At 36.7% G+C, this 12,566-nt stretch overlaps 1 protein-coding gene across 1 annotated transcript; it reads left to right on the forward strand.

Moving 5' to 3' along the window:
- Positions 1–233: 233 nt before the first annotated feature.
- BIRC5 (baculoviral IAP repeat containing 5) lies at positions 234–7,144 on the forward strand. Its single transcript, XM_026667221.2, has 4 exons — positions 234–544; positions 3,041–3,150; positions 5,443–5,560; positions 6,722–7,144. The coding sequence occupies exons 1-4, from the start codon at positions 251–253 to the stop codon at positions 6,812–6,814; spliced, it is 615 nt and encodes a 204-aa protein (XP_026523006.2). The 5' UTR covers positions 234–250; the 3' UTR covers positions 6,815–7,144.
- Positions 7,145–12,566: the final 5,422 nt, after the last annotated feature.

Here is a 12,566-nt window from a genome sequence, read left to right on the forward strand (position 1 = left end):
GTGCTGGTAACACTAAAACAATGACTTGTTCATAGTTAAAGGGCCACAATAACCTTCACTCTTAAACTGAGGCACCAAATACAAAAAAAAGTGGAGTTTTTCCATTTGAAACGACAACTTGGAGATCTAGTTTTGCTTTACCCTTGTGGTACAACAAAATCAGCAAGGGGTTTAAAGGGCCATTTTTCTAAAAGGTGTTGCCGATATAGAAGCGCTTTTTAAATTGTAAAACAAAGGTCGTTCTTTGCTCATGGCGATCGTAATAAGAACTACGCTTCCCAGCATGTTCAGCGCTCACGGGGGCGTGGCATACACGACGCCAACGCTCAGTCAATTTCCCGTCATGCCCCGGGAAGCCTTTTTTTTTTGTTTTTTTGTTTTTCTCCTTTCCCGCTGCAGTTTGAAAGCGCCGGCAACCATCATGTTTCTCGGGGAAGCAAAACTGCGGGTCCCGCCGGGCCTCGAGTTGTACTTGAAAGAGAACCGTCTCGCCACGTTTACTGAGTGGCCCTTCGTCTCCGACTGTTCCTGCACTGCGGACAGGGTGAGGGGCTCGTTTCTCCCAAGCCCTCCCGGGGGTCCCTCTTCTCTCGGGGGTGGGAGACTTGTTTTCCTTGGAAGTGACTCTTCTGTTTAATGGGCTTTAAGCACATCTTGTAGGAATTAAGATCACGCGAAATATGAGTGCCGCTTTATAAAAACCCTACTAAGACCACACCCGGAATGCTGCACTAACTACAAAAAAAAAAAAAAAGATGTTGAGACTTTGGAGAAAGTTCAAAGAGCAACTAAGATGACCAAAGGCCTGGAGACTAAAATACATGAAGAACGGTTGCAGGATTTGGGTTTGGCTAGTCTAAAGAAAGTAAGAATTAGGGTTGACATGATAGAAGTATTCCAGTATTGGAGGGGCTTCCACAAAATAGGTGGTCAAATTATTCTCCAAAAGCACCAGAGGGCAGGACAACAAACAATGGATGGAAACTGATCAAAGAGAGAAGCAATTAAGAATTAATTAAGAATGAAGGAGAAACTTCCTAACAGTGAGGACAATTAACCAGTGAAACAGTTTGCCTTCAGAAGTGGTCGGTGCTCCTCACTGGAAGTTTTTAAGAAGAGACTGGACAGCCACTTGTCTGGGATTGCATAGATTCTCCTGATACAAACTAAAAAAATATAAAAAAAGAAAAAATGCAAAGAGATAAAAAAAGGACAAAACAACCAACAGTATATAAAAGATGACTCCCCCTCCTCCAGACAGGTATAAACAACTTCAGTAATTCAATACTTTATCTAATATTTCAGTTAAAAAGATATTCCCATATGTCCTTCCTTATCAACAGGCAAATTATAAAAACATATTCAGTCTAAATCAGAAAGACTAATCAGAACTACCAAAAATAGTAACATACTATACTTTTATGTATAATTTTTATTAAACCTTTTAAACCAGAAGATAAAGGCTAACACAAACTAATAGAAAATAAGGGGGGAAGAAATCAAAAAATTAACAGGTGCAAGAAAAGGGAAAAAAATAGAAGAGAAAGGAAAAAATGCAAAGTGGCACCCAATATTCTTAACAGCAGTTATCGGTACAAATATATTCTAACCTCTCTAAATGTCTGTGGAGATTCTCAGTCATCCAGGTCATGATTGTCCCAAAGGTGCTTTTTCAAAAAGCAACTGGACTTTCTGGTTTTTCTTTGAAGATGTTTTGCTTCTTGAGAAGCTTCTTCAACTCTGACTTGAAAAGGCACCTTTGGAACAACCTCTCTAAAATTCACATTCATGACTGTTGCAGCATCCCTATGGTCATGTGATCAAAATTCACACAGATGCTTAGCAACTGGCATGTATTTATGACTTAAACTCTCCTGGAATCATAGGATCATCTTTTGTGACTTTCTGGTAAGCAAAGTCAATGGGGAAGCCATATTCACTTAACAACCATGTTACTAATTTAACAACTATAGTGATTTTCACTTAACAACCAAGGCAAAAAAAGTTGTAAAATGGGGCAAATTTCACTTAACAACTGTCTTAATTAGTAACATAAAATTTGGGTTCAATTGTGGCCAAAAGTTGAGGACTATCTGTAAACTATTACTATCATTGACAGTTCTTTGTCAGTTGCATGCATATGATGAAGTGGAGCATAATCTATGAAAGCTTTTAATATAATATTATTAATCTTTAAGCAACCACGATATCTTTTCTGGCTTTACTGCAATAGACTTAATATTTCTAGCCAATTTTGAATCACTTTAGAAATTATAGGTCTAAAATGAAGGTTCCCAACTTCCAGGGCATGGACTGGTACCAGTCTGTGGCCTGTTAGGGACTGGGGTGCACAGCTGGAGGTGAATGGCATGAAGAGCAAGCAAAACTGAAACCATCTCTCCCCCCCACCCGTCCATGGAAAAATTGTCTCCCACAAAACTGATCCCTAGTGTCAAAAAAGGTTGGGGACCACTGGTCTAAAATATGTAGCCGTGTATAATGAAATAATGAGAACCAGTAGTGGCTAAGATGCATGATTAGGAATGGTGAGACCCAAGCATTAGTTCTCTCCTAAACCAGGAAGTCAAAAAGCATCAGTTCACAATTGTATTGGACTAGAGTGTTTGATTATAGTCCATAACCTTCAGTGAAGAGGTCTATATATTTCAGTGAATTGATACAGGCTAATCACAATGCTAACCTGTTATGGGACATTTTAAAAGTGTGCTCTTAAATTTTTTAATTTATTTTATTTATCTTGCTTCCTATTTGAATAGTTTTATGTATGTGTATTAGCTAATCTTAGAAATTTGAAATAAAACTGTACACATAAAATATTACTATTCCTTTCCTGTTCTTCTCATATATTTGTAACAGGGTAGATTCAGAAGTTATTTAGAATCGAGACTTGTAGTGAAATCGTTTTTCAATGGCAGCCCCTCCAATTTCAGAAATAAGATGTGTAACCTGAAATGTATAACTCTGTTGAATACTTTTTCTCATTTGTCTTGCTCTGTCTCTTCCCCCTTTCCCAAATCAGATGGCTGAAGCTGGGTTCATTCACTGTCCTATTGAAAATGCTTCTGATGTGGCACAATGTTTTATATGCTTTAAAGAATTAGAGGGATGGGAACCTGATGATGATCCCATGTAAGTACTTGGGAATTATTATCCTAAGACTTTTAATGATGCCAAATGAGTTTTAGGAAAGAAAGCTCAACAAATATACTTAGGTGATCTTGCAAAACATTGTATTTCATTGCTATAATTAAGGATAATAGAGGCAATGATAGAATTGTACTAGATATTAATAATTTATTATGTTGTCCACTCTTTTTCCATAGTACTGTTAAAGCCACACCAAAGCAAATTAAGCCACCTGTCAAAGGCGGGTTCAACATCTCTATCTGATTATTAGTTGTATGGCTGACAATAATTGTTAACATGATTAGCTAATACTTTGCAGTCAGTACAGCTGGCTTCCCTTTTTGAGTGGAGGGTTTGCAGTCAAGCTTTTCCCCCTTCTTTCACTGAAGTAACCTGGAATCTTGACTATGAATTTACACAGTCCAGAAAACTCTAGAATATCTAGAGGGATGTTTGTAAGGGTTTCTATATATCCTGTCAGCTGACCCTAAATTCATGTGCAACATCTGTTTTTTCATGAAAGGCCTAAATTGGCAAGACCCAGAAAAGGCTTGCATAAAAGTATATTTTCTGAGCTTTTTGAAAACATGTAAGCTGTTTCGAAATCAATTTGACCAAAAAAGAGAATGCAGATATTAGGCTTTCTCTAGAGCAGGGGTCACCAACCTTTTGGACCTCAGGGACCACCAAACTCATAATTTTAAATCCTAGGAACCACTAACCAGTTCTGTGGGCATGGCCTAATTTGTGGGTGTGGCTTGATGGTCATGTGTCTGGCTGGGCATGGCTTGTATGTAAATATTATAAATATATAAATATTGAATTTTTTTATTAAAAAAGAGCAACTTTTACCCAAAACCAGGCAAAGCAGGCAGGCAGATTGAGTTGCTCACAGAATCACAGATTCATTCAGAGATCTAGCTATCTGCCATTGGCTAGCTCAGTCTGTCACATAAAATTTGCTTGCAAGCAAACTCACAAAATTAACTCACAACACACCATGTATGTAAATATTGAATTTTTTATATAAAAATAAAAGAGCAACTTTTACCCAAAATCAGGCAAAGCAGGCAGGCAGATTGAGTTGCTCACAGAATCATTCAGTGATCTATCTATCTGCCATTGGCTAGCTCAGTCTCTCAAATTTGCTTGCCGTGAGTTTGCACTGAATAATAGAACCTTCAGTCCTAAGGGAGGTTCGGCTGTGCTTAAAAGCAGAGCCGAAGATCTAAAGACAAGCTAAAAAGCAAGAAATCCAACAATTTCCTGCTTCTTAGCTAATCTAAATCTCCCAGCACAACAGAACAGATGATGGTCGGAAAAAGGAAAAATAGCAATTTAGCAGGCAAGTTTGCCGGGTAAGGAGTGAGTGGGCGGGGAGGGTTCCTGTGGTCCTTGTGTTTCTGCGCAGCCTAGATTAATTGCTTGCATGGGGTGCTCGGGGTGAGATTTCTCTGCGGCCCACCAAAATTTTCTTGCAGCCCACCAGTTGGCGACCGCTGCTCTAGAGCTAGCTAGGTTGGGATAATGGGTGATGAGTCATGACAAAGTGTATGTCACTACTTTCTATGCTTCAGCCACAGAAACAAAGTAATCAGAAAGGCAACCAGCCCTTGGGAGCTGTTGCTTCAAAATGCACCATGGTGATGGCCCCTTGGGAACAGTGAGAGGAACTCTGGGGTCTCGGCCCCTGATTTAATCCAGTTCATAGATGGGAACACAAGAAATGTTCCAGTCTTCTGACCGCATCATTGTCATATATAATAGCTTTCTGCGTAAGCTTGCCTGAGCCTCTTCCAAAAGTGTTATACATTTTATCCAGTTATAAACATAGGTTTTATGGTTGCAACAGTGCCCCGGGAAGATTGTTATTTATTCTATTCTTTCCATAAGAATTCAAAGAACAGTTAAAACAGTTCATTTAAAAGGATAGTCTGGTCCTAGAGCAATTGTTACTCTACAAATGTAGAAATGGAACATAAGATAGAAGGGAAGGCAGCCATACACACTCAGAAAGAATTCCTGATAATCTGGCTGCCAAAAGTCCTATTTCTAGCTCCAAGATGCAAGTCAATTTCCCAAGGGACCAAGAGCAGAGTTTCCCCACCTGACATATGTACAGGTTTGGAGGAAAATAGTCGTTTAATAGTAAATGGGTGGACAGAAAGGTTGCGTTTGGGGAGGGGGCGGCATGAGATCCAAATTAGGAAGGCATTCTTCACATGCAGTATGCTTGCTAATTAATTGCCTTTAAAAATCCATTGCATCATTATGACTTGTATTTCAAATTTCTAGGGAAGAGCACCGTAAACACTCTCCCAAGTGTGCATTTCTTGCTCTAAAGAAAGACATTTGTGACCTGACAATACAGGAATTTATGAAACTTCGTAAAGAGAGGATGAACAATTTGATTGTGAGTATAACTTGCAAGGAACCATTAACGTAGCTTGAGTAGTCTCATCACTGTGCAGGAATTTGGTAGTACCTTTTCAGATTAACACATTTTATTAAAGAGTGAACTTCAACTCATTTCATCAGATGCATGAAATGCCAAATTGATACAAGAATTAAATTGGGACAAAGCAGGGAATGGGGGGAGGAGGAGGAGACAGACGGGTTACTCGGATATAGGTTGCATGCAATATAGTTTATACGTTTCTTATTGCATAATACGAAATTGTGTAATAAGGAATAAAATTGTGTTGTATTAAAGTCTACTGTATTTGTTGAGACATCCTGAGCTAGCTTGAAGCCTTTTGACATACCCTGTTTCTCCAACAATACGGCCTCCCCCAATAGGAAGTCCCAGCATGTTTTATAGGCATGAAATGAAATTAAGCCCCTCCCCCCAAATTAAGGCCTATATTAAAACATGCGAAATGGGGGGGAATGGTGGTGGGGGGCTTGCCGTTAGGAAGTACTTTTGTTGCACACCCGGATATGGTGCTGCCTGCGTTGACCCCAATACGAAGTGTCCCACCAATGCCGCGGTCAACATCCAAGCCATCGCCGCCCGCCTGCCCGAAGATGCAAGGGGGGGGAATTAAGTCACCCCCGAAAAGACGGCCTAGCCATTTTTTCGGGGCTCAAAAAAAAAAAGAAAGACCCGGCCTTGTTATATGAGAAACACGGTATGTGCGTTCAGCAATCTCTGATTCAATAGTGCTGGCAAAGTTTTTTTTCTCCAAAACTGCTACTTTAAGACCTGTAATGGAGTATCTTGTGTAGTTGAAACTTTGCCCTTGTTCTGAGTCATGCATTTGGTAAAGGAGATGTAATAAAGATGCTTACAAGACTCCTTTTAATTTTTGGCTATCATAAATTATTGTGGCTTTCCTTCTAGAATTACTCTGCTTTCCCTATTGTATTATAGGGGTCATATGGCTACATAATCTTATGTCTTAATTTAGCTACAGTGTGTAGGCCAGTTTGTTACTGGCTGAATTCTATCTCAAAGTGAATTATTTAAGTACATTTCTCTTCATCGGGGTAAGATTCCCTATGTAGTTTTTTTCCTATAACTCAATAGCTGCCTATTTATTAATAGGAATGTGTGTTTTTAATTTTCTTCTAGGAAACAGAAGTTAAGCACACAATTATCAAGATGGAGAAATACGCTAATCTGATCCGTGAAAAAATAGATGATCTGCGTTCTATATGCCATTAGATGATGTGGGCTTTTTGAGTGTCTAAATGGTATTGAGCAAAATCAAAAGTTGAATTGCTCAAAGTCTACTGTTCAAGTTTATGTTAAGTTTCTTTGTAGTTACTTATTATGGAATTTCTTCTGATGCATTTATAAATAAATGTTCCTTTTTATAAAATACCATGTTTACCATGTTTTAATAGTCTCTTGGGCAAAATTGAAGGCACTTTTCCCAGTGTTTGCCTGCAAATGTTGCTCTCAGGTGCTAAATGAAGATGTAACCCATTCTTTTTTAAAAAAGTTTTTTATTTTGTAACAAAGACAAACAAATAAAACCATCTTTCCATTCAACAGTGTGTCGGCTATTCTACCTGTTAAGGATAGCTGTAAATTTTTCCATTTTTCCAAGTCTATCGCAATCTGTTGTTCCAATCTATCATAATTGTCCTCTTTAAGTGTTCCGCATCTAGCTGTCATTTGTATCCCTAAGTATTTCACTTTTTTGTAATTTGAATATTTAATTTTGTTTTTCTGTCATATTTTTCACCAACATCTTTCTTTGTTCTTTATTTATTTTCAGTCCTGCTACCTCGCCAAATTCCTCTATTTCTCCAATCAATTTAGGCCCTGTTTCCAATGGCTCTTCCAGTATAAAAACCAAATCATCTGCAAAAACTTGTAGTTTATATTCTTCTTTTTTAATTTTCATTCCCTTTATTCATTTTTCCTAATATTTCTATTCAATACTTCCAAAGTCAATACAAACAACAGTTGGGATAGCGGACAGCCTTGTCTAGTTCCTTTTTAAATATTAATATTTTCTGTCAATTCTCCATTTATCATTACTCTTGCTATTTGCTTACTATATATTGCCTTCATTGCTTTAATAAATTATCTGCGAAACCCATCTCCTCCAACTGCATCAACATAAATTGCCAATTCATGTTATCAAACGCTTTCTGTGCATCTAAAAAGACTAATGCCATTTGTTTCTCTGAGTTTGGTAGTATTCCAATGTATTCAAAATTATTCTCACTGTTTTTTATTTGTCTCTTAGGCAGGAATCCATTTTGGTCTGAGTGTATAAAATGAGTTAAATATCTTTGAAGTCTTTGCCATCATTGAAGTGAATATTTTATAGTCAGCATTTAGCAAAGATATTGGTCTATAATTTTTTATTTGTTGAGGTTCAGTATCTTCTTTTGGTATAAGTGACATATGCCTCTGTCCATGAGTCAAGTACTTTATTTTTTTGTCAAAACCTCATTCAGTACTTCAAGCATTGTAACAAAGATTGATTCCTGTGTTGTCTTATAAAATTCAGCTGGTAGCCCATCCAGGCTAGGGGCTTTTCCAGTGTTTGGTCTATTTATTGCTTCTGTCAGTTCCATCATTGTTATTTTCTCATCTAACATAGTCTTTACTTCATCAGATATTTTTGGTAATTCTGCCTTTTGTAAATATTGCTGAGCTTTCTTTTCTGGTATTGTCTCTTGGTCATATAGTTTCTCATAAAATCTTTGCACTATTTTTTCCTTTTCTTCGTTTCCATAACATAACATACCATTTTCTGCTAGTTGTGGTATTCTTTTTAGTACTTTTTCGCTCTTCAATTTATATGCTATCTACCTGGCTTGTTTGCATTTTCAAAATAGTTCTGTTTAACTCCTCTAATCCTTTGCACCAGTTCTTCTTTTTCCATTAATCCTATTCTATGTTTAATTATATCCATTTGACTTTTAATGTTTTTATATTGTGGGTATTGTTGTAACTCCCTCTCCAGTTTCTTGTAGTCTTCTAAGGTCTGTTGTATTTGTCTCTTTTTAATGTTCCTTCTTCTTGCATAAGCTATAATCACACCTCGAGTATATTCTTTCATCGTGTCCCATACATTTTTTAATGAGGTTGTCTTTGGTGAAAGAAAATTTTATTGAAAGAAAAGAAGGCCAATTCTTTTTCTATATTATCAATAAATTCTTTTTCTTTCAAGATTGAATTGTTCAAAGTCCATCTTGATCTTTTCCTCTGGTCCTTCCATTTGACCCTTATTGGATTATGATCAGCCCAAGTGCTTATATTAATATTTGCTTCCTGCATGTTAGGAATTACGTCTGCTGACATCTGAATCAAATCTATTCTTGACCGTGATAAGTACCTATTTGAATAAAATGTAAATTGTCTACTTTTGCCATTCAACTCTCTCAATATATCTTTAATATTCAACTCCTCTACCATCTTAAGAAACGATTTTGGTAACGTTCTTCTATTATTTTTTTTGTTTCTTTTCTGTGTTTTGTAGTCCAGTTCAGCATCTACAATCACATTAAAGTGTCCAAGAATACATATCATATTCCAATTCAATTTTTTTAATGTAGTTTCTTATAAAATTCATCTTGCTTGCTATTTGATGCATATATTGCGATTAAGAGTACCTTGGAGTTATCTATTTTTCAACCATTAGTATTCTTCCTTCATCATCTGTAGATTAACTTGGCTTTAATTGTATTTTTAATATATAATACAACAACTCTTTTCTTTTCTTATGCCAGTGATGTGTATAAATTGCCAATTCTAGGACAGTTCAACAAATATGCATACTGCTTTTTGATATGTACTTCTTGTAAATAAATCATATCCATTTTTAATTTTTCTAGTTTGCAAAATATTTTTTTCCTTTTAGTAGCCGAATTTAGTCCATTTATATTTATAGTAACTAATTTATTTCCCTCTTCCATTATTTATACTTTATATGTAGGATTTATTGCTCTCGTTGTTCTTTGTTCTCTTGGTTTTCTAATTGCCACTTTACCACCTACTGCTCCCTCTTCCTGTTCTCTTTCCTCTTCCCTTCCCTTCTCCATTTCTCTTGTTATCTCTGTTCGTATTTTAAGTTCCTCTTCTCTTGCTCTCTCGTCTTCTGCTCCTCTAAAATATTCATTGTAGAATAGTTCTGCTCTCTTAACTGAGTCTATTCTATGTCTTTCTTCTCGCCAAATAAACGTCAAGCCTTCAAGGATCAACCCTCTGTAATTCACTTTTTTCTTAATTAAAATCTTTGTCAGGAATTGGTATTCTCTTAGATCTCTCACTTTCCTTGGAATTCGTTTCAGTGCTATGATCTCCTTTCCCTTGAACTTCAATGTGTCATCTCTTGCTTTTTTGTTTCAGAGATCTCTGTTCTCATTGTTTTCTTAGTGAAACTCACATGTTCTTCTCTGTGTAGTTTATTTCTCATCGCATATCTCGTATATGCTTGCTATATTTCATCCATTCCATCCATTTTTTCTTTAGTTATTTCCAGAGGTCCTGCCAAAATTTCTGTCATAATTTCTGTGAGATTTTCTCTTTTTCTTCCTCAATATTTTGAAATCTTAAATAGAAATCAGCTTTTTCCACCTCCCAAAGTATTGAATCTTTCCCTTTTTTGTTTTCAACTGTTGTCTGTTGTCTATTTCTCCTACTTTCTTATCTGTTTTATCACCTCTTTCCTCCATCTTCTGTATTTTTTCTCCATATATCGTTTATCATTTGTTGTGTTTTCATCCATTTTCCCCATTCTTCCATCCTCTCAATTCTGTCATCTGTACATTTCCCTTGATCTTGTATTACTTGGAACATGAACTATTTCTTGCATTGAAGTTTCTTTTTCCTTTTCCTGTTGAAGCATAGTTGTAATGGATCATTGACCAGCTGGGCTTGGGGAATGAGAAGTAGGAATCGATGATCCAGTGGCAGTTATTTTTCTCATATCTATTTAGTTATAATCCACTCGCAGGGGATCCCCCCTCCAAAAAAAAAGAAAGTGAATAATAAAGTCTTCAGGTTTTTCTCTATCTTAATCCAGTTCTATCTAATAGGGATGGATGTAAAAAAATCCAATAATAAAAATAAAAACTATAAATCCAAAAAATAGATAGAGTAATATTGTATAAAATCCAAAGAATCTAATGTTAAAAAAAAAGAAATTCCAATAAAAAATTACAGATACATCCACTTCTAGATAGAAGAGGAAAAAGAAAGAAAAACAACAAAAATAGAGGGAGAGCAAATCCACTTCTTAGTCAAATAGTTGATAAAAAAAAAATAGAAAAAGGAACAGGAAAAGGAAAAAAGAGTTCAATACTCCAAAATAAAGCCAAGCTGAGGAACTCAAGCTAACAGAAAAAAAGAAGAAAAAAAGACCAGCGTACACACCAGCAGAAGCGAAAAAAAATAAAAATAGTATCAGCTGTAATTTATAAATCCATGTCACAAAATAAGCCAAAGTCTCAGTGTAACATCCAGCAAGCCAAAAAGCCAAAATTAGAAACGTGTATTATCCAAGGTCACTGTTTTTTCTTTCCCTTGCCTTAATCAACTTTTTGGTTGTTTACAAGATGTGTGAGAGCAGCACCTGTATCCAGTGCTCACTCCCTATCTTTTCCCACTTCCAAACAACCTATAGTCAAAGTAACTTGTTCTTAATCTTTAAAGTCTATTATTATTTTCTGTGACCTCTAGATGGCAGTGTTGTTTAGCTTTCCCCTTCACTTTCTCCTGGTTACACTGTATCCATGTAGTTTAAAAAGTAAAAGTAGTTAGGAATAAAAGAAGCAAAGTACTCCAGAGGCTTTTAACTTGTAAGCAAGAGTTCAATTTCTTCTCAAAATTATTATTTTAAAGTCCAATCCACTCCAGTTAGTCAAAGGCAAAAAAGAAAAAAAAATCTTTAAAAAAGAAGAATTCTAAATAAGATTTGACAGTTCCCCATATAATTCGCCGCTATACTTTTCTGTCTTCTTTCTTTGGTAATTCTTTTCCCTTTAGGGTACCCTTTTTTATCTTTGCATAAAAAAGAAAGTTCTCACTCAAGCCGACACACCATCTTCTGTTCTTCTTTCGTTCCGGGGCTGGCACAGCTTAGCGGCTTGAGACCAATGGCTGCTTCCCATCGCTGCTGGGCCGCTGGAGCTCCTGGATCAATCAGGGACTTTGCGGTGTCCCTGGGATCGACAGGACGTGCTCCTTCTACTTACCGTCTCTTCGGGACGGTTCAGGTCCACTGGGACCATCCGGTTTCAGGGGTATCGGCGGCTTTCTCTACCTTGCCGCTCAAGCCCCTCCCTCCCTCTACTAACCCATTCTTGAAAACAGGATCAACTGAGAAAAGTGGGTGAACTGCATTCTTAGGAAATTGCTTTGTTTTGATTATGTCTTTGGTTCTTTACAATGGTCATCCTCAAAGGGGGTAGTGTAAAAGTGCAGGCTGCTTTGAAAAAATGCACACACTTGTATTGCATTCTTCATCTCCTATGTAGCCTTCCCCCTACATCAGCACTGTAGAGTTGCCAATAAAGCTGCAACCTTTGAACAGATATAGGTGGAGATAGGGGATGTGCCTTTTGGAAGCTCTGCAACTACCAGCAAATTGAAAAGCAGCTGAACAAAAGAAGACATTTTCCCTTCAAAGTAGTGAATAATCCAGAGGAAAAGAAGCACAGCAAAAATAGTGGCACATCAAGGAAAAGTTAAGTACAAAAGCATAATATGGAAAATTGCAAATATTCTACATGCTGGCCAGTAATAGAAAAGAAAAAGGCAAAAGAAATTCTAGAGAGGAATTAAAGCAGAATAGTGTTGGGAAGAAGAAAACATTGTTATATTAGTATTACTATAGGTAGTAATATAGAAATATAGAGGCAATAGAAATATAGCTTAGAGGCAATAGAAAACATTTATAGACTTGCAGGCTTTATATTTCATGGGCATAAACTAAAAAGAGATGTTAGAAAAG

Source organism: Notechis scutatus, chromosome 2 (assembly GCF_049901735.1).
Source record: "Notechis scutatus isolate UNSWTSFEM ecotype Mainland chromosome 2, rNotScu1.2, whole genome shotgun sequence".
In the NCBI taxonomy this organism is placed as follows: Eukaryota; Metazoa; Chordata; class Lepidosauria; order Squamata; family Elapidae; genus Notechis; species Notechis scutatus.

Bases quoted from the DNA above. Each gene is read 5' to 3' on its own strand.
- BIRC5 (XM_026667221.2), top strand. From the start codon at position 251: ATGGCGATCGTAATAAGAACTACGCTTCCCAGCATGTTCAGCGCTCAC. The intron at 545-3,040 runs GTGAGGGGCTCG...TTCCCAAATCAG, and splicing joins GTTCCTGCACTGCGGACAGG to ATGGCTGAAGCTGGGTTCAT. The intron at 3,151-5,442 runs GTAAGTACTTGG...TCAAATTTCTAG, and splicing joins GAACCTGATGATGATCCCAT to GGAAGAGCACCGTAAACACT.